The 23,022-nt window shown below is 40.5% G+C and overlaps 1 protein-coding gene across 3 annotated transcripts in view; it reads left to right on the top strand.

Moving 5' to 3' along the window:
- The window catches only part of CFAP99 (cilia and flagella associated protein 99), a 177,524-nt gene that overhangs the window by 94,869 nt on the left and 59,633 nt on the right, over positions 1-23,022 (top strand). For all 3 annotated transcript variants that reach the window (XM_031942842.1, XM_031942841.1, XM_031942844.1), the window contains exons 6-7: positions 13,845-14,022; positions 14,384-14,464. In XM_031942842.1, coding sequence (XP_031798702.1) covers positions 13,845-14,022; positions 14,384-14,464 — 259 coding nt within the window. The remainder of the gene's footprint in view (positions 1-13,844; positions 14,023-14,383; positions 14,465-23,022) is intronic.

The raw sequence follows: 23,022 nt of genomic DNA, 5'->3' as shown, positions 1-23,022 counted from the left end.
TTCCAAGACCTCCCGTGCCTAATAGCTCTGTAGGCGTTCAGATGTTTACCCCCTCCCCAAGCTTGTCTACATCTTGGCTTTGTAACTGTGAGATACGACTGATACTGACATCATCTTATAAGGAAGACTGGTCACTTTTTCACATAATGCCTGGAATAAATAATTCATAAGAAGGGAGGAAAAAGAAGGGGACAAGCATTTATTAAGTACCTACTCTGCACCAGACACCATGCTAAGTTCTTTATAAATATTGTCTCATTGGAGGCTCACAGAAGCCCTGGGAGAGGGGTTTTACTGGTAAGGAAACTGAGGCAGCAAGTCAACTGTCTGAAGCCAGACTTAAACTCAGGTTTTCCTGACTCCAGACCCAGTGCTCCAGCCATTGTGTAACCTCTGATCAGACTTACCAAATGAAAAAGGCTTTGAATAGGAATCCAGTGCTAGACCGTTTACAAGGTGTGTGATGAACACTTGGAATGGTTCATGAGCACGTTGGTCACAGGTTGATTAATTTTTTTAGCCACAGTAACTCTTAAAAGACCTCCCACTAAGGTGCAATCTGCACAGGTGAATGGATCGACTGGCCTAACAACACTGAAAATCCTTGAGTATTGCCCACTTTGATCAGCTGCTTTCTCATCTGGGAACTTCAAGCATCAGGACTGGATGAGCTCTACAATCTCCTCTAAATCTGTGTCCTGTGATTCTGTCACTTCTTCAATTCCTCACCTGGGCCAACACCTCCAACCTCCCTGACAAGAAGTGATCCCCTTAGGACACTGCCCGCTTCCTAAGGCAGCTCCTTCCCTTGCTGACCACTTCTGATTGTTAAAGAGCTCTTTCTTCGATTATACTGAAATAAGAGCTGCGTCCCTGTGATTTAGGTCTGAAAGGAAACTTAGAAGTCATTTGTCATCTGTTGTTCTACAGATGAGAAAACTGAGACCCGGGAAGTTAAGGCTGAATCAGAATCCAAACTCAAGTCCTTTGGTTCCAGACCCAGGGGTTTTCTGTTGTGCCATATGGCCCCAACTTCTGTGCTTAAGGGACACACAAGAAAAGTTTTTAGTGTTTACTGGACTTAGTCGAGGGGAAAAGAGACAGTGGCAGCAATGCATTTGGCGTGTTCTGGGAGTCATTAAGGATTTTTTTGACCATCTACAAAGTTAGGGATGAAGTATATGCTGAAGACCATTCTGTTCAACCCAGCATTTTACTGGGAGGAAATTTGGAACATGGGAAGGAAAACAAGTTAGAATGATGTCACAAAGTCAGAGGCAGAGCTGAGATTAGAACTCTGGGCCTTCTGACTTCTAATCCACTACTCTTCCCACTGCACTTCCCTGCCCAAGGTGGGCGCCTTCCTGTGTTTCTTGGTGAGGGAGCTAATGTCTTGTGGTTTCATCTGTATAGATCCTAAGAAAACTGAGATGTGGCCCTTACCCTTACGCAGCTCATAGACCAGTTATAGAGAAAATGCACATTAAGCAATTACAGAAGAAGACAGTGTATTACAAGGTACAAAGTTACATAATTAGGAAAAGTACATTCGGAATTTAGAAACGTGAGCTATGCTTGTGGTTTAAGTTAGTCAGGAAATGCTTCACCAAGGAAACAGAACTGAGCCTTGATAGATGGGTCTGTCATAGCTATTGCAGATCCGGCCTGTAAATGGATGTCCTCAAGGTGCACAGCCAACACACCAGATCTAGTCTGGACAAATTAGTGTTATTTTTCAGAGCGGTGGTCCCTGTGGAAGGTAGGCACATTCCAGCGATTTTGCCATTGTTCACCTCCACATTCACACTCTAGGAATTGCTCTCAGAATTCAATTAGAAGAAACACTGCTCCCATTTCTCAAGATCCCCAGCTCATTTGCTGTCTTGTAGTTATGCCGTTATCTGGCAGGTTAATCACTACTCTCTTTATAGGATTTGGCTCTGAATAACTCTTGACTACATCCAAAAATCAGAGTCGCCTCTAAAGAATGAAGATTTGAGACCATTAAGGATATTCAGAAGGATGTGCCCAAAGCTCTGAATATCAGAGTCTCTAAAGTGAGGAAAAGTCATTAAATGGTCTTGGTAAGAAGCTCGACAAGAAGCTAGTAGCTGGGTTTGCAGGCGCTCATCCCATCATTGGCCCTTCTCCCTTTGCTCCCTGGTTTGCCCGAATCTCCACGTGATTTACTTCTGTGGCTCCAGATGGACAAGACCTGCCCAGAGGAGCACTATTGGGTATCTTCCAAACCAACCCAACAAGCTTTCATTAAAGACTTACTTTATGCAAGACTGGAGATGCAAAAAAAAAAAAGAAAAAAAATAAACAACAACAAATGGTCTCTGTCCTCAAGGGAGTTGTTTTCTACCACAAGGAGGCAATATGAAAACAGATTAACAACTTGAGAAAGAATTTGCATAGGATGGGGGGGTATGCAAAGCTCTAAGTAGAGGGGAGCAGGAAGTATATTCCAGAAAAGACACATGCAGTCATCGCAGGGAACTGATGCTGAAGGGGAAAAAAATAAGGATACCCATTTGGCTATGGTCCCAAAGGCTCACTTGCTGCAAGGTGATCTGTGGCCACTCTTGTCTTTCTGTCTCAGGTCCAGTGTCCCCTCAGCAGCAGAATAATAGTGGCTAGTTTAGATGACATCAGCAGTTTGTCATAGCTTCAGGTTACTTTATTTTTTTATTAAAGCTTTTTATTTTCAAAGCATATGCATGAATAATTTTTCAACACTGATCTTGCGAAACCTTGTGCTCCAAATTAAACCCCCTCCCCCACTCCCTCTTGTAGATGGCAAGTAATCCAATGTATGTTAAACATGTTAAAAAATATGTTAAATCCAATATATGCATACTTATTTCCACAATTAATATGCTGCACAAGAAAAAAATGAGAAAGAAAACAAAATGCAAGCAAACAACAGAAAGAGGAAAATGCTATGCTGTGGCCCACACTCACTTCTCACAGCCCTCTCTCTGGGGGTAAATGGCTCTCTTCATCATAAGACCATTGGAACTGGTATCAGTCATCTCATTATTGAAAAGAGCCACTTTCATCAGAATTAATCGTCCTATAATCTTGCTGTTGCCGGGTATAATGATCTCCTGGTCCTGCTCATTTCACTCAGTATCAGTTCATGTAAGGCTCTCCAGGCCTCCCTAAAATCATCTTCAGGCCACTTTAAGTAGGCTAACTAATTACATTTCCAGGTGATTCAAGGTCCCCAATGCCAGTGCTCCTGCTACCACTGAAGGCAATGACCTGGAGCAAAGGCGCCACCATTAGTGGTAACTTTGAAAAGGACACACGTTTTTTCACATATTTAACTGAACAAACACCTCTGACTATCGTTTACAGAGCACTCTGCTAGGTACTAGTGAGCCACCAACTTTCCAAGGTTTAGAAAAGGCAGAATGCTTGCCTCTTTGAACCTTAAAGTCTTAGGAAATGGGTATGAAATATATGTAATTAATTGCAACTCTGTCTATGGGTGTCTTGTGGAATAGAGAAAGCCTTTCAAATCGTTGTTTCTGTAGCCAGAGGATGGGCAATGGTGGGTGATAGGAGAGCCTGTGGAAAAGGGAATTTTGCAAACTGAAGACCCCCAATTTGTTATTCTGCCCCCCAACTATTAGCAGCAGAGCCCACTCTTTATTCTTACTTTGTACCCACATCAATACCAGTGAAGGAAAGCAAGGATGGGAGGAAAGTCAGCATTCTAGGCATGAAAAGATGCTATCTTGAGTGGAGATAGTATATGAGATAAGTTGGCCTCCTGCTGGCACACCTTCCATTCTACTTCATAGTGTGCTGCTGTCTTTGACTAATCTGTTTCAAAACCCTCCTTCCATCTCCTGCCTAGCCTTTGGGTTTGGTCACCCCAGGAAGCTGCGCCACTTTCTGTCTGCTCGGTTACGTCCCTAATTGGAACATGATCCCTTTCCCCAGTGATGTGCTTTTTTTCAAGACCTGGCACCCAGCTCTGTGTTGCACCCGCTCCCCTGTCCCTGGAAGAATAGACTCTGACTGAGTTAGGCTAATCCTTTGCCCACTCCAGGCAGGATTCTACTGAAGGTAGATGGATTGATACAATCTGGAATCAATACAAAGTCTGGCCAAATACACTGGAGATGAATAATGTGTATTCTTCAACCTTTACAACATAGCACATTTACTTTGTGTCACACTTGATATATGGTTTAGCTCCTTACATGATTTATAATCCATCTTAGATACTATTCTACTTTGGTTCTTTAAGGATCCATGATTTCATTCGCATAGCTGCTCTTTCCATCAGTATAGATCTTAGCCCTTCCACCTTAATAAACTACGAGTTTCTGATGGCGAGTTCCTCCACACTTAACTAAGCTAGTCCTCCGTCACTGAGTCCACACCTCAAACCTTTCCAGTTTGGCAGGGCTAGCACAGCCTGTGAGGATTCCAAATCATCTCCAAGCCACACATTTGGGGAAAAGATGCTGTTTTGTTTGAGGTTGTTATGAAGCTTCTCAATGATACACCTCATAAAGCTATCTAACTGGGTGAGGTGCACTGAGCCTCAGTGCCAGGGCTTGCCAGGAGCACAGCTTAAAGACCCCCAGCCTAAATTCAAGGTCAATTAAGGTCACCATCCTGCCTCAAAGTTCCCGGGGGACACTTGGAGAGAGAGCATGCTGCATTGGGAAGTGATGTTACAGCTTAGATGCAGGGCTGAGGGCTCTGGGGAGTGTCTCGTGGCATCAGAACAGAAAGTTACAGCTACCTCAGCAAAGGTTACCTTTACACATAGGGGTTTATTGTGGTGCATACATCAGAAAGATGAACATTGCCATCAGATCTGTGAATTCAGCAATCTGAGGCTTTATAGGAACAACAAATTCTCATGGCACATTAATTCTGAGACAATTACTTTTTCATCATTGTGATTACTTCAGTGTTCAGCCCAACAAATGTTTATTTTTTACTTTAAAAATTTTTTGTTTTATAATAGCTTTTTATTTTTCAAAATACATGCAAAAATATTTTTCAACATTTCACTCTTGCAAAATCTTGTATTCCAAATTTTTCTCCCTCCTTCTCCCCCTCCCCTAGACAGCAAGTAATCTAATATAGGTTAAACATGTGCTATTCTTCTAAACCTCTTTCCACTTTTATTATTCTGCACAAAAAAAAAAATCAGATCAAAAGGGAAAAAAATAAGGAAGAAACAACAAGCAAACAAACCTTATAACAATAACAACAATAAAATTGTAAATACTTGTGATCCACATTCAGTCTCCATAATTCTCTTTCTGGATGCAGATAGCTCTTTCTATCACAAGTCTATTGGAATTAGCCTGAATCACCTCATTGTTGAAAAGAGCCAAGGCCATCACAATTAATCATCACATAATCTTGTTGTTGTGTACAATGTTCTCTTGGTTCTACTCACTTCACTTAGCATCAGTTCCTATAAGTCTCTCCAGGCCTCTCTGAAATCATCGTGCTAATTGTTTCTTATAAAACAATAATATTCCATTACATTCATATACCATAATTTGTTCAGCCATTCTCATCTGATGGACATTCACTCAGCTTCCTGTTCCTTACCACTACAAAAAGGGTTACTACACACATTTTTGCACATATGGGTCCCTTTCCCTCCTTTAAGATCTTTTTGGGGTACAGGATCAAATGGTGCATACAGTTTGAAAGCCTTTTAAGCATAGTTCCAAATTGCTCTCCAGAACAGCTGGACCAGTTCACAACTCCAATAACAATGTATTAATGTCCCAGTTTTCCCACATCCTCTCCAACATTTATCATTATCTTTTCCTGTCATCTTAGTCAATCTGAGAGGTATGAAGTGATATCTCAGGGTTGTCTTAATTTACATTTCCTAAATCAATAGTGATTTAGAATATTTTTTCATATGACTAGAAATGGATTTAATTTCTTCATCTGAAAATTGTTTGTTTATATCCTTTGATCCTTTATCAGTTGGAGAATGGCTCCCACAAATATTTATTAAGCTCTTACGGGGTGCAAGGATTCAGCTAAACCAATCTTCATAGTTTTATCCAACTCCCCACTGGCTGTGGTCACTTCTCAAATCTCTTAAGGCTCTTTCTCCAAATCTTTTCTTTGGACTTCTTTTCTGAGTATAAATAATCTGTAATAATAATAATGATAATGATGATAATATCTCGGTATAGTGCTTCATGGGACAACTATAGTGCATATACACCAGTGCATAAATAGACCTGGAGTTGCAATGGAGAGACCTGGAGTAGGGAAGATCTGAATTCAAATTCATCCCCACACATTTACTACCTATTGGGAAAGTCCCTGGGAAAGTCATTTAATCCTGTTTGCCTTAGTTTTCTTCTCTGTAGAATGACCTAGAGAAGAAAATAGCAAACTACTTTAGTATCTTTGCCAAGAAAATCCCATGGACAAGTCCAGGAGACCTTGAAAAGTAATACACAACTGAATAATAACAGTTATAGTTTATGAAACACTTTATATAAATAATCACATTTGGTTTTCAGTTCAGTACTGTAAGGAAGGCAATATGGATATCATTACTCCATTTACATTTATAAAAAATCAGATTAAGTAATTTGCCAGTTGCCATACTGCTAATAAATGGCAGCACCAAGACTGTATTGAGACCTTCCAATTCTAAATCCAGCACCCATGTGTGTATGAGCCTCATCTCCCCTGTTGTAGACCATAAACTTCTTAAAGGCAGGGACCATATTTTATTCATTTTTATGTTCCCTGAAGCCTGTCCAGGACTACCTCGTACATCATACCATTAATGCAACCTAGTGCAAGGAACACCTTTCTTAGCAATCAATCCACTAATAAACATTTATTAAGCCCCTACTCTGTGATGAGCACTGGAGCAGGACATAGCCTGCAAACTTGTCTTTTAAATATTTCGATGACTGTATTTCAACCTAATTGGTTTCCTTAATAATCTTAGGTACTTTATTTCATGCACCTAAAAACATTATTCTGGAAAGGGATCCATTGACTTCATCATATTGCCAAAGGGCTTCCCAACAATAACAAATGGTTAAGAATCCCTGCTCAAGAGCAAGGAAGAAGAGGGAAAACACATAGATAGAACAACTTTAAATGACAGAGTTCTGAGCACAAGCCTTGAGCACCAGTGTGGCCCTCAGTGTTTCTCTTCACTTGGTCTCTCACGATTGGCGTAACTAAGGGGACTTGGGTTCTGCTGAGCCTGGGTCAGGTCATCTGCAGTTGAGGATAGAAGCCTTGACCCAGACTGACCCTACCCAGAATCAGCCTGCAGTTGAGGGCAAGGTCACTTTCCTGGGTTTATCATCTGGGTTATTTTATATATATTGGCAGAAGTGTCCCTTTATTTACTCTGGTGTGTTTATCACTGTCCTGATTGATATACAGTATCCCTCAGCTTAAATGGGTTAAGTACAAGGGCTGTCTCTGATCCTTGAAATTGTAGACCTGGCTTTAGAAACAGCAACTCATCCCTTCAAGTCACCATCAGTTTTACAAACTTCTTTCCCCACCATAAACCTGTGAACTAGACAGTACAAATATCATTATGTCCATTTTGTAGACGAGGAAACTGAAACCCAAAGGAACAATAACTAGCCAAAGTCACACAGCTCATCAATATAAGAATTAGCTGTCGACTCAGAATTTCTGAATGTTGACTGAGATTCTCTGGCACATCCACAGGTGGCAACATTGAAAGGCAGGCTCAGCTAACTTTTTTTTTAAAATGATGTCCTTGTCAGTAGGTGCTACTGGCTCCTAGCCTTTTAAATCTGTCTCTTTGGGCCAGTTTCCAAGTTTATTTCTCTTCCCATTCTGAAGAGATGAAACCTCACTGCAGTGGAATCATACTGTAAGGCTATGTCAGGGCTCTCGTTTTACATTTTCAGAAGAAAAATGTCCCGTTGTGTGTGGGAGCAGAAACTTGTCACTTGCTGTGCCTCTCTGATGTGGATGCAGGAGCTAAAATGGCTTTTGAGTACACTGAGGACTTACTGGGAACCTGAAACTGTTCCAAGACCTAGCCACCCCCCGGTGGAAAACTCACCCCCCAAGTTCTAGGGATCCAAGGGCATCTTCTCAGTCCTTCTTTGAGCTCTCTCTGCAGCCTGTGACTCCACAGATGATGAATTCCTCCAAGTTTCTCTTTGTTATCTAGGTTCTTCTTCCCCTTCTCCTGACAGCATTGTCTGAGTCTCCTTTGCTTAATCTTCATTTAGGCCAGATCTACTATCTAAATAGATATAACTCCTCCAAACTCTGGGTCCTCTTCCCTTCTCCCTCTAGACTGTCTCATTCAACTTTCCCATTGGTTCTTTGGTCATCTCTCTTCAGATCCCCAGACCTATATATGCAGCCCTAACATCTCTCCCATGTTCCAGTCCTGCATCTTTGGTTGTGCTCTGGACAGCTCAAACTGGACTCCAGTAGGCACCTTCGGCTCTTCCAGATTTCCCTGTTACTGTCATGGATGCCCCCATCCTCCCAGTCACCCAGGCTTGGGACTTGCCTCCCCAATTTCCATCACACCATAATCTACCTTGTTGCCAAAGTTTGTCATTTCTGTCTTTCCAATATCTCTAATATACATCGCCTTCTCTCTACTCACACAGTCACCCCCCTGGAATGACTTTTAAACCCTCTCTCCTGGACCATTGCAATAGCTTTCTGATGGGTCTCTACCTCACGTCTCTCTTTGCTCCAATCCATCCTCCACTTAGTCACCAAAGTGATTTTCCTTCAGTACTTTAGGGCAGAGGTTGGCTTTTTGCCTCTTTGTATATCCCGGTCTCTTAGAACAGTACCTGGCTGGTATGTAGTAGGTGCTTAATAAATGTTGATCAAATGAAAGAACGAAAGATTGTCATTCACTACTCTTTAAAACTGCAGTTGCTCTCTATTACCTTCAGGATCAAATATAAAATCCTCTATTTGGCATTTAAATCCTTTTACCACCCAGCCCCCTTCTACTATTCTAGTCTCTTTACATTTTATTCCCCTCCTTGCATTCAACAATCCAACTACACCATCCATGCTCACACATTATCTCTGAGATCTGGGCTTTTTCATTGTCTGTACTCCATGTCTAATAGGCTCACTTCCTGACTTCCCTGACTTCCTTCACCACTCAGCTCAAATTCTACCTTCTCTTTTTTTTTTTTAACTCAAACTTATATATTTTTTTCTATCACAGATAGTACTTTATTCATCTTACAAGGATACTTTCAAGAAGAAAAGGCATCATTCTGTTTTTCCCTTATTTATAACAATTCATTTTTGTTATTATTGAGTTATGGGTTCATACCTCATGGGTCAAGATGGGTTCATCTTCATTTCTTCTTGACAAAAATACTGAAGGGATTTGCCATTTCCTTCTCTACATCATTTTACAAATGAGGAAAGTGAGGCATACAGATTTAAGTGCAAATCTTACTTTCTCTAGGAAAATCTTTCTTTGTCCTCCCCCTCCACTAATTATATTAATTACTAATCCCCCAAATATTACTGTTCCATTTATTCTGTATTTAGCTTGTATGTGCATATATTATTTACTTTCTTTCCCATTATATTTCCATGAAAACTCCAGAGGGGGCTCTTCTCCTCCTTCTCCTCTCTTCTTCCTCCTCCTCCTTCCCCCCTTCTCCCATTTCCTCTTCCTTCTCCTTCTTACCCTCCTCCTTTTTCTTCTCTTCCTCCTCCTCCTCCTCCTTCTCTTCCTCTTTGTCATTCTCCTCCTTTTTTCCTTTCCCTTTCTTAGCATCTGTAGCACTTAACACAGTAGCTGGCCCTTATAATATTTATTGTCTTCCTCCCTGACTCTAAAAGCAGAGATGGGTTTAGGGACAGGCCAAGGAAGCATATCCTATGCTGTGCTGTATTGGGAAGGAATGCACCAAGAAATCATTTTCAATAGAATTTTTTACAAATGCACTTTTAGCATGCCAGAAAATTCTATAGCAACCAGGAATTTATTTTGTGCAAAGGATTAGAGGTCAGAAGAGCTGGATTCAAAAACTAGATAAGCCTTTACTATCCCCATGACCTCATTTAACCTGATTGTAAATGTTCGATGGCATGGCCTCCAAGGCCTCCCCTCAGTTTCAATCTAGGATCTTGTCCCTTGCAGCACAAAAGCCTGAGATTATGAAATAAAGTTGCACCTGTCATAGGAGAGGCTCAAAGCCTCTAGGGATTCAAGAACAGCCCTGGCCCCCAAGGTCCTCCAGCCTCATCCAGGCCACACACACGCCTTGTAACTAGAGCTGACAAGGAGCCACAGATGAGGGCAAAATTCTTAGCTGTCTCCCAACAAAGAATGCTTATTCTCGGCTCTCCTCCTCCCCACACATGCAGATGCCTACTGACATCACTGAGAGAATTTTGCCCTAAATTTAGAGACTTTTCTCATTTCTCTGCATTGCAGCCTTGCTCTCAGGGCCAGAGCAATGACTGGAATAGCTGAGTCCCTGAATATTTCCGCGTGGTTCACGCAAATCACCTCCAAGGTGTGGGGGGAGAAGAGAAATGAGGATCTGTCATCCAGGGTGGCTTTAATTTAAATAGTAAGCATTAAAACAAAAGTCAACAGAAAAACAGGGCCAGGAGGAGAGGCAAGAGTTGGCTGTTCCATCAGCACCACCTTCTGTTTCCCAGTTTCTACTCTTTCAACTCAATCTCACCCCATCTTTGGCATCCCGAGTTCAATAAACAAATCCCTCTGGTGCTTCCTTTTGAATACTCTGAGGACCATGGACAGCCATGTGATTCAGTGAACTGACATAATTTCTTTTTATTAGGTTAATAACCCTCTGTTTTCTGTCTGTTAGATGGTAGCACAGTGAATTCGGATAATTTCTTAATCATCATGATTAAAATATTGTTGCTCTCTCTCAGACACTTGAGCTTGGCTAATAACAGACACTTTTGCTTCAAAGCACAGATAGAAGGTTTTTGGTAAATAAGTAGAATTAATTGTGAACAGTAGCATGGAGCAGGGTGTAGTGAGTCAGCCTTTGAGCTAGGAAGACCTTAATTCAAGTCTAAGCCCAACACATACTGGCCAGGGAAAACTGTACTGTTTCCTCTGACTGCCTAGAAAATGTAAGTACATTGGCAGGATTCACCATAAGCTATAACTAAGAATAGTTTAAACCTAGGGTATCTTGGCAAAGAGACCAAATGTGATTTGTTAATGTTATACAGCCATTTTCCAGTCATGTCTAATTCTTCATGGCCCCATTTTGAGTTTTCTTGGCAAAGATCCTGGAGGGCCATTTCCTTTCCCAGCTCATTTGACATCTGAGGAAATTGAGACAAACAGGATAAAGTGACTTGTCCAGGATCATACAGCTAGTCAATGTCTGAGGCTGTATTTGAACTCGGGAAGAAACTTCCTCACTCCAGACCTGCTGCTCTGTGCGCTATGATGGCCCCTTATAAGAGCTAATACACATTTATTGTAATACCTTAGTTACAAAACCTTAGGGACCCATAATATCTTTTGTCTGCTCTTCACAATAGCTGGTATATATGGGTTGCTGGAGAACTACCCACTAACTGCTTTTCAAGGGGGTTGGTATTCATATTCTCTTTGTTCCTGCAACTTATCCTATTCATCTTCTCATTCTCCAAACCCCATGTTTTCCCATATATTTAGGAGCTAGTTTATGTTTGTCCCTGGGCCCAGATGCTTCCTACCTAGATGATGTCCCCTTCCTCCTGTCACCTAGTTTTGGTTTGGGACTGGGGATGGGGGGAAGGAGCTGGTCATCCAATATTTATTGGAAGGTTTTAATATTATTTTATTATTGATACAGTAAATGGCAACTATAACAAAACCCAAATCAAATATCATCTCCTCCATACAGCCTTTCCTAAGCTCAGCCTCCTTCCTTAATACAGCGTCATGTATGGACCTTTCCAGTGAACTTGTCAAGTAGAGTGTGCCATTATTAGCTGTATAGGTTTTGTCCCTCTACTAGACGATATGCTCTAAGAGGGCAGGGACTTTTTTGTTTTATTGAAAAAGCAGTCCAACCAAGTCTCACATACACTCACACACAGAAAGAGACACACAACTCCATTGGCTCCCTATTCTTCCAAGATCAAATGTTCCATTTGGCATTCAAATCCCTTAATAATCCAGCCCCCTTCTACCTAGAATGCTCTCCCTACTCTGCTTTATCTGCTTTATCAACCTCCCTGGTTGCCTTGAAGTACCATGTAAACCCCTTCTTTTCCTGGAAGCCTTCCCTAACCCCTCTTACCTCTAGTGCCTGCCTATCTGTTAATTACTTACTATTTATCCTAGGTACAGTTTGATTGTATATATATTTGCATGTTATATTCCCCATTAGATTGTAAACTTCTTAAGGGTAAGGACTATCTTTTGTCTCTTTTCATATCTCAAGTGCTTAGTACTGTATTTGGTGCATAATCAGTTTTTTTAACTTAGTATTTTTTCCCAGTTTCATGTAAAGACAGTTTTAACATTCTTCTTTGTTAGATTTTGAGCTCCAAATTGTTCCTCTCTCTTCCTTCTCTCCACTTTCCCCAAGACAGCAAGTAATATGATATAGATATACATATACAATCACGTTAAACATATTTTCATATTAGTCATGTTGTGAAAGAAGACCCAGAACAAAAAGGAAAAAATCCTGAGAAAGAAAGAAAAGTAAAAACAGTATGCGTCAATGCATATTCACACTACCCAAAGGGCTATTAAACTGTGCATACCCTTTGACCCAGCAATTCCATTACTGGGTCTTTTCCCCAAGGAAATCAAAAAGGAGGGGAAAGGACCCACATGTGCAAAAAGGTTTGTAGCAGCTCTTTGTGGGAGCAAAGAATTGGAAAAGAAGTAGATGCCCATCAATAGGGGAATGGCTGAATAAGCTGTGCTATATGAAAGTAATGGAATATTATTGTTCTACAAAAAAATGATGAACAAGCTGATTTTAGAAAGGCCTGGAAAGACTTACATGAATTGAGGCTGAGCAAAAACAAGCAGAACCAGGAATACATTGTACAGCAAAAATGTGTGATGATCATCTATGGCAGACTTGGTTCTTCTCGGCAGTTCAGCGATACAAGGCAATCCCATTAAACTTTGGACCAAAAATGTCATCTGCATCCAGAAAGAGAACTATGGAGATTGAATGTAAATCAACACATGCTATGTTCACTTCTTTTTTTCTGTTTTTTTTCTCTCCTATAGTATTTTCCCTTTTGTTCTGATTTTTTTTCAACATAAAGAAATGTGTATTTAAAAAGTTAATATACATGTACAACCAGAAAAAAAAAAATGTTAAAACCAAGCACCATATACACATACACACACACACACACACACACACACACACACACACACACACATTCCATAGTTCTTTCTCTGAAGTTAAAAAGCATTTTTCTATCCCAAGGTTATTAGAATTATCTTGGATCATTGTGTTGCTTAGAAAAGCTAGGTTTTATCATAGCTGATCATCACACAATGTTGTCTTATTGTGTACAATGTTCTCTTGGTTCTACTCAACTTCACTCAGCATTGGGTCATGTAAGTCTCTCCAGGCTTTTCTGAAATCTGCCCCCTTATCATTTCTTACAGAACAATAGATTTCTGTTACATTAATACATTATAACATTCAACCATTTCCCCATATAATAGATTCTTAATGTGTTAATATTTATTGATTGATTGAATTTTGTGTTTAGTACAATACTCTGTATCCATCAGTTTCCTGATAAATGTTTGTTGACCAACTGGATTGATTCTTTTCTCTTTTTGCTCTTGTTTCAAGATGGGAACCGGAAATACAAACCCTGATCGAATACCTGAAGGATGTAATAGAAAACAGGTTGGTTCAGGACATAAAGTACCCAGAGTTAACCAGACCGAAGGAGTTTAATTTGACTGTCCCAAGACCCCGAGGCATTTTAGTTCCTGATATACTTCCTGGTCTGAAGAAGCCAGAACCAGTGAGTATTGAGAGAATAAAAAGTGAACAACAACGTTACTGTTGATATTGTAGTCTGGCCATGGAGTCAGTCAGCAAAAAGGCATACACAGGTCTCAGCTAAACAGAACAGAAAACAGAAAAAGCAACTCTAGGACTACTTTTTTAATTACAAGCCAAACTCAGGGCAAAATCTGTAAAGCAGCAAGTGAATGATAGTTTTACTCTAATCAACCTTGCATATTTCATTGTATAACTATTGGGACTCCATTAGATGAAAATGAGAATTGTTGATGTGACTCGTGTTATTAGATGCACTTGTTTCTTTTAAAACTGATTTTTTGTGTTTTCCTAATAATCTTTGTGGATAACATCCTGAACAGGTACCTCAGAGCACATATCACCATCCAAAAATCCTGAAACAACTGAGCATTATCAAGCAAAAGAATCGCAAAAAGGCAGAGGTAAGATATATTCTCTTTACTTCTCCTTGCACAACCCTAAGGAAAATCTTCAAAGCATTAAGTCAACAAATAAAGTGAGATTATTATTAAAGAGCTGACATTTCCAATAGAGCTATATAACTTTCCTCCACAACAACCAAAGGACACATTGGATTGAGAGTTGAAAGGGATTTTAGCAATCAGCAATCCAGGGGTCCTCAAACTTTTTAAATAGGGGGCCAGTTCACTGTCCTTCAGACTGTTGGAGGGCCGGACTATAGTAAAAACAAAAACTTTGTTTTGTGAACCTTTAAATAAAGAAACTTCATAGTCCTGGGTGAGGGGGATAAACGTCCTCAGCTGTTGCATCTGGCCCGCGGGCGTAGTTTGAGGACCCCTGAACTAGACCTCTCATTTTACAGATGAGTTAAAATCATGATGCGTAAATGTTAAAGTGGCTTAAGGTGCTCACAACAGAGCTTAGATTTTTAACCCAGGTCTCTTCACTGAAAATTTATTTCTCTCTATATATGCAACCAATAGGTTGCATATTGAAGAATGCAATATTGAAGAAATGCATGTATAATTGATGATCCTTTTTATAGAGAAGGAAACTGAGGTTCAGAGAACTGAAGAGATATGACTAAAGGTAATGTCACCAGTATGTTTCATGTCTAGAATTAAAAACTAGATTTTTTTTGTAATTAAGTCCAGTGTTCTTTCCATGAAACCATCACTGCCACTGATACAATGGCTAGTACTGGTATGATGGTACAGGCGAAAAGCCTGTCATTCATTTTAAATGCTTTTCAGTTATAGCCCAAATATGATTAAGTGGTTGCCATTAAGTGGAAGCCAGGAGCTTCCCCAAAATCTCCCAAATGCTGGGTCTCTCTCTGACATGCCCATTAAGGTTTCCAAATTAAAACCCTCTATATGATCATGCAGGATGAGCCACGCTCCAGAAAGGCTGTCCGTTATTCTAATCATAGGAAACACAGCAAAGTTCATCTCACCCCCATTTAAACAAGAACTTGCTTAATCATTACTGAGCTGCTTGCCAGGGAAAAGGGGGAAAGGAGGTCATATAAATAAATGGCTGTAGTTGTTTGTACCATCAGCAAAATCAGGTGGTTGATCTGTGGAAGAAGAAAAGCAGAAAATGCTGTAGGCAGCTCGAAGGTGGATGGCAGCCCTTCTCCCACTCTGAGGCTGCCTGACGGCAACTTCTTATAAATGCAGGGGGAGTTGGGCCTCTCGGCTTCTATTTCAGGCTCACCCATGTTATACCACAATTGCAAAATCCTTTTGGAAGGGAAAACAAGAAGAGGGATACCAGGGTGGTGAAGAGACTCAAGTGTGTGCTTCATGAGGAATTGTTAAATGAACTGGGAAGTTTAGCTTGGAAAGGAGAAGACTTAGTAGAAGCTGAGAGTTTTGTTATTATTTGGTTTTTTTTTTTCAGTCATGTCCAATTCTTTGTGATTCTAGTTGGGGTTTTACTTAGCAAAGAGTCTGGTTTTCCATTTCCTTCCCTTAACTCATTTGACAGATGAGGGAACTGAGGCAAACTAGGTGAAATGTCTAGGTCATACACCTTGTAAGGGTCTGAGCCATGATTTGAATTCATGAAGATGAGTCTTCCTGACTCCAGATCTAACACTCTAGCCATTGTGCTCCCTAGCTGCCTTACCTGATAGATATCTTAAAGTATTTATCCAGAGCTACCACAGAGGGCAGCTAGATGTGGATAGAGCACCGGAAGACCAGAGTTCAAATCCAACCTCAAACACTCAACTCTCACTAACTATGTGACTCTGGGCAAGTCACTTAGTCCCAATTGCCTCCTCAAAACAAAAACAAAGTTACAAGATTTAAACTTGTTATGTTTAGTCCCAGAAGAAAGAACCAGCAGTGATATGTAGAATTGCAAAGAACAATTTATTCATATAAGAAAAACAACAATCCTGCATTTTTAAAAAAAACTTTTTATTTTCAAAAGATATATACAAGTTTTCAACACTGACCTTTGCAAAACCTTGTGTTCCAAATTCTTCTCTCTCTCTTTTTCCCCTACCTCTTTCCCCAGATAGCAAGTAATTTAATTTATGTTAAACATGTCTAATTCTTCTATACATATTTCCACAAATATCATGCTACACAGGAAAAATCAGATCAAAAAGGGAAAAAAGAGAAAGAAAACAAAATGCAAACAAACAACATAAATGGTGAGAATACTCAGTCCCCACAGTCTTCTCTCTGGGTTCAGATGGCTCTCTCCATCCCAAGACCATTGGAACTGGTCTGAATCACTGCGCTGGACAATCCCACTTCTTAACAAATCAGGCCAAGCTAAAGTGGTACGGACTACTGGGAAATACTGGACTCCCTTATTTTGAGGTCCTCAAGCTAACAAAAATGGGTAGTACAACAGATAGAGCACCGGTCGTGGAGTCAGAAAGACCTTGACCTCAGCACTTACTAGCTGTGTGAATCTGGGCAAATCCCTTAACCCTGATTGCCTCAGTACCTTATCTGTAAAATAAGTTGGAGGAAAAAAAATGACAAACCACTCCAGTATCTTCACTAAGAAAATGCCAAATGGGGCTGTGAAGGGTGGAACAGACTAAAACAATTCAATAAAAACAGCAGATTAAGGCTGGATATCCACTTATTAAGTATGTGTAGAGTAAAGATTCTTTTTATGTGGAAGTTGGGCTTGGTGGCCACTGAGATGCCTTCCAACTCTCAAATTCTGCAATTCTTCGATTGACTAATTCTATGAAAAACACGACTGGTTGAGATTGTGACTGTGAATAGATGGTGTTTTTATATTCCTTTGTGTTTTGTGTCCCTGGAGAGGACTTTGGGGCTAGCCTCTGCTGTGAGTTGCCTGAAGCCTTGGACACATAGGACATTTAAAAGTTTGACAGTGATAATATTGTCACCAGGTCAGCAACAACTGGGTTGTTGACAATACGTGATGAGACTTTTCCTATTCTCTTGGGCAGGCCTGTGTCACAGGTAATTGGCCCAGGGAGCAATTCATATGACACTTAGATCTCACATTTAATTTTTAGTTTTAAATTTCTGTCATCTATACTCAATAGCAGTCACCGTTATAACAAAGACAAAAAGTTCAGCAACTCTTCCCTTGCCTCTAAATATCACCTCCATACCCCAGGACAGAAGTGTCCAAATGCATCCCCATTAAACCAGCCCTCTTTTACACTATTTCTCCTAATTGTCCTTGACCAACTGACCATAGCTCCATGTTCCCCATTGCTCTATGTAACTCTCCTAGAGTCTGGGGGACTGAAATTTGGGCCCATAAAGCTATGGATTACCTACAATGATAAAATGATCAGCATGCAGAAAACTATGTAGGGGAAGGAGAGACTTGGGTCAGGTTTAACAGCTTAGAGATAGGTGGAGAGATCCAGTAAGGACGGGGTATGTATCCCTGGCATTTGGGAATCAGAGGGGACATTGATCGGAGATGGGTGATGATGAGACTTCAAGAAGCTGCCATCTTCTTTGTGCTTCTAAGATCAGGGAGGCAAGAAGGCAACAACCACTGCCAGTAGTTTGACCAAGGACGGCAGCCCTTCTCCCATTCTGAGATTTCCATGCATTAGAACCAAAGATATTCCCATTCCATGACAGTCAGCTGAATGAAGTATTCCAGAGATCTTCCACAGGACACAGCTGTCCCAGCATAACCATTAGGATGAATTCTTGCTTTTCGATCCATGATGAGAATCTTCACAGGACCAAACGTTATTCCCTGTTAACTTGTTCATAACCACCTTTGGAGCTGAGCCTTCTACATGCTTTCTTAATTTATCAAGAAGCAGACCACAGATCTCTCACAGAATGATGAATATGATAGTAATAAAACTGATCTCTCCATGGCCCAGAACCCCTCATGATTCTAGGCTCACACAGACTGGATCCTAAATCCTCAAGACTGATGCTGTTCAAGAAATCTTTCTTTTCTGCCTAAGAAATTAGATAATATTGTCTAGAAAATCAATGTCCTGTCTCTCTTAGAGGGAAAATTGAGGTTCAAGAGTATTGTCCAAGAACTCTCCTTTCAGGCTGAATAAACAGAACACAGTAACTTCTTGCTATGGGCTTCTGCAAAAACTCTTCTGGACCAATCCACTTCCATCTCTTAGACTAGTAGAATCCACTATCTGATTTCTTACCAGCCCTCAGAGAACTATAGACATGCACATATAATTCTCATATATTTCTGCCCTAAAGCTGTCATATCCCTATGGAAGGGTAACATGGACTTTGAATTTTTATGCATGGACTTTGAACCATGAAAAGATAAAAACTGGAAGGACAAGAAGATCCATTAGCTCACTTTTTCAGTACTTTTTCTCCTTTCTCCTCCACCTCCCGAATCAGTGAATCAAGATGGAGACAACCCCTGTCCCTGAAACCCAATTAATAGCCATCCTACAAGGCACCAATGGATATATATATATATATATATATATATATATATCCATATACTTCACAGAGACAAAGTCTAGCCTCCATGTAAGTTCATTCCCTTGATCAGCGCCCTTTACAGACACACATAAGTGACTCCTTGCAAGACCTTCTGACATGAAGCCAGAGATGTGTCTATGTGATAGGGTCAGTGCCAGGAGCAGTTATACCATTGGTGCATGGGCCGGCAGGCCAAAGGAATTGTTAGAGGAAGGATACAAGAATAGTCTAAGATTTCTCCCACTCTGCGCCATTTACCCTGTGTCCTTCATCACCAAATGATTTACTAAAAAGTTATTAGGAGAAATTCCAAGAATAGAATGAAAAATTATAACATATTTAACATGTATTGGATTATCTGCCTTCTAGGGCAGGGGGTGGAGGGAAGAAGAGGAAAAGTTGGAACAGAAGATTTTGCAAAGGCCAGTGTTGAAAAATCACCCATGCATGTGTTTTGTAAATAAGAAGCTTAAAAAATGAATGAAAAATTAAGGAATGGGAAGTCATCCTGCATGAGGCTAAAAAGCTGTCACCCTTTGAATAATGCCATTTCTGTACCCAGAAAAGCCACGGTGGGAATATGCCCTGCTCTTGTACTTTCCTTGAGAAGTGGTTTCCCAAATGCAGCCCGTGACCCCTGGAGAATAAAGCCTTCAAGGGCACTCTGATGGATATAGGATTTTCAGGAAATTGTATTGGTAGAAGACATAAATACACAGAGTAACCTTTTTTGTGACTCCCCCTCAAAAAAAGGACTTTTCATTATTCAAGTATCATAAATCATTATTCCAAAGTGGGGGGAAAATCCAACTAGTCTCAATATTTGAGTCACCACATCCCTTTTTAGGTTGATGGCTGCCTTTCTATGGCCTCACTAAGTAGTCCCCGGAGATTTAAGACAGTTTTCCTGAAGGAATATGTATGACTCTTTCATATGTGGAATGTGAAAGAATATTATTATTTGTTTGTAGCAATGTTTACATAGTCCCCATGTTGTGTGCAAAAAGCACTTGGGAGGGAATACTTAGAATTTTTGAGCTGGAAGTTACTTTAGAAGTCATCTAGGAAGTCCAATCTCTTCCTTATAAATAATGACATAATAAAAAAGAAGGCATGATACAGAAAAAAAAAAAATTCCAGGTCAGAAGACCTGAGTTCAAATCCCAGCCCTACTATTTGTCTGTCTTTGATGTCTCTGAGCCTCAGTTTCCTGCTCTGTAAAAGGGAGGGAAGGAAGGATTGACTTAAATGATCTCAGAGGCCCCTTCCAGCTCCATACATAGTTAAGGGGGCTGAGTCCCCCCAGACAGAGAGTTAAAAGAGAGAGGTAAAACAAGTCAGATTTATAAGGGGGAAATTCAATAAGAAAGGTAATCAGGGACGATATCAAGGAGACTTGGAGTTCTAAGTGGAACTGGATGTCCCAAATCTGATGGAGTTTTGTGGATTCTTACCTGGATCAAGCAGATTGGTGCTGATTGATTATAGTTGTACACTACATCACCCTCATAATAGTGAGCACTGTACCTTTAAGGTTTTGCAAAACATTTCACATTTGTCGTCTCACTTGGTCCTCAAAACAACTCTGGGAGGTGGGTTCTATTATTATCCCCATTTTTCAGATGAGAAAATGAGGCTGAGAGCAGTTAAGGCATGCCCTGAGTGACATAATGTCTGAAAACTATAAGCCTCCCAAAGGATGGGCTAGTTTGACATACACCACCTTCAAATACAGCCCGGAACCTAATGGGAAAAGGGTGAAAATTCTAAAATCCCTCTCTTGAGCTCCAGCTCATTAGGAAAAACACCCAGTTCTGCATATTGCTCTGTGTCCTCCTTCCAGTTGGCAAATCCTTAATAATATAAGGGGGGTTATAGACATGGGTGGGGGGAATCTGCGATAATAACTCAAAACATGCAAATGAAAATGTTCAGAGGGCCTTGACTCAAACTGCTGCTCCCAGCTGGAGGTCCCTTCCCATTCCCCACTCCCTCTCCCCCTTACCCTCCCACCCACCCAAACCGGCCTGTTTCCTTAATGTTCTTGGGCTACATGCAGAAACTGGATGATTTTCTGCCAGTGGGAATCGTACAGGAGACAGAATGCATCACTTTAGATAATCAATCTGAGGCTCCAAGCAATAAGTCAGTTCTAGTTCAGTGCCAAGAAGATGTCATCCCAGACCCCCGGGCCCCCTCCCCAAGCCCTCACTCTCTTTCTTATCCCCTTGAAGTGGGGAGCGAGGCGTTCCAGACCTAGCCTCCGAACCAGGACAATAAGAAACCTACACACAGAATGCTCGTCCAAAAAATAAAATAAAGGTCACCGTGTTCCTGGCAGCATGTCCTGCATCAGATGCTAGACCCAAAGTGATGACATTAATTTGAATTCAAATTCCAAAGGCAATGACCATCTCTACAGAGCAGGCACGTCAGCTGATCTGAAAACCGCCCTGCATGCACGGGCAGAATGAGTTTAATGAAAAGCTATCCAGGAAGACCTGGGAGCTCCCCCATTTGGAGCATTAGTTTACAAAGTGGACTGTTCTGGCAACAGACGTATTTTTCTTTCCTAGTCCCATTATTTATGGAAGGAACTTCCTAGTGAGGAAATTTCCTATTCTAAAGCAAATCAGTAATTGTTCTGCAGTTTGAGAGAACTGCCTGGAACGCTCATCCAGTGTTACTCAGGGTAACAGTCAGTTTGTATGAGAAGCAGAAAATGATATTTTTTAAAAATTTATTTTCATATTCAGTTCCAAATTGTTTTCTTCTACTCATCCTCCACTCACCGAGTAGGCAAGAAATACAATGCCCACCAAAAATACAAAGTCATACAAAACATATTTCCATGCAGTGGATAGAGCACCAACCCTGAAGTCAGGAGGACTTGAGTTCAAATTTGGCCTCAGACATTCTACATTTCCTGGCTGTGTGTGACCATAGGCAAGTCACTTAACCCCAATTGCCTCAAGAGGGAAAAAATATTTTCATGGTAGCCACATTGCAAAGAAGGAAAGGAAAGCAAAGGAAGAAAGGAGGAAAGCAAAAGAAGAAAGAAAGAAAAAAAGAGAAAGGAAATAAAGAAAGGAAGGAAGAAAAGAAGAAAGAAAGAGGAAGGAAGGAGGGAGGGAAGAAGGAAAGAAGAAAAAATATTTAATCAAGGAGCAAAGGCATCAGGGAGATCTTCCTGGAGGTGTCACCTACCTTGGGGCTTGAAGGAAGAGATTGGGCCTCCACACTCAGAAGTTGGACATTACAGGCAAGAAAAGAGTTATGAAAGCTTTTCCAAAATTAAAAGGGCAAGGGACTTTCAAAAAAAAGAACTTTGGTTGGAAAACTGGAACATGTGAAGAGAAGGGCAATGACAAGGATGGTAGAAGAACTTAAAATAATTTATGAGGAGCGTTTGAAAAAACTGGGAATGTTTCAAACCTGAGGAAGAAAAGACTTACAAAATGGGAAAGGACATCAGAGCTGCTTTTATTTGAAAGCATATTTGAAGGGTTGGCAGGTGGGACAGGAAAGTCTGAAAGGTGGCAAATTTCAGCTTGATTAAAGGAAAAAAATATTCTAATAATCAGAGTTATCCAAATGTGAAATGGGCTGCTTTGAGAGGGCAGTGAAAATGATGCAAAATGGAAACAATTCTGGATTTGGTATCATAAATCCTGGATTTGAATCTTCAGCATGCCTGGGGAAAACTTGAAAAACAACCAATTTAGGTCTCAGTTTCCTCAATTGTAAAATGTAGGAGTTAGGGTAGATGGATTCTAAGGTTCTCCTAAGGTTTTTAATACCTGCTTTGTGTGTCATATATCTAAGCTTTTTGAGGTCAGGAGTTATTCAGCGTTTGTCTTTGTATGCTGAACACTTAGTAGAGTGTCTTGACATAAAGTAAGCACTTAATTAATAGTTTGGTGGGTTTTTTCTTTGATTTGGTTAATTAAGGTAATTACATGTGGATGCCTTAATAGTTGGTAAATTCTATCTTCCCTTCTCTGGCTCAGGAACCTGTATTTTAAATAAAAGGACGTGGATTCTGAATCCCACATTTTCCTGAGACTTTGCAA

The sequence above is a fragment of the Sarcophilus harrisii genome, chromosome 6, assembly GCF_902635505.1.
Source record: "Sarcophilus harrisii chromosome 6, mSarHar1.11, whole genome shotgun sequence".
NCBI classification, from domain to species: domain Eukaryota; kingdom Metazoa; phylum Chordata; class Mammalia; order Dasyuromorphia; family Dasyuridae; genus Sarcophilus; species Sarcophilus harrisii.
This window is presented reverse-complemented; position numbering and strand designations above follow the sequence as displayed.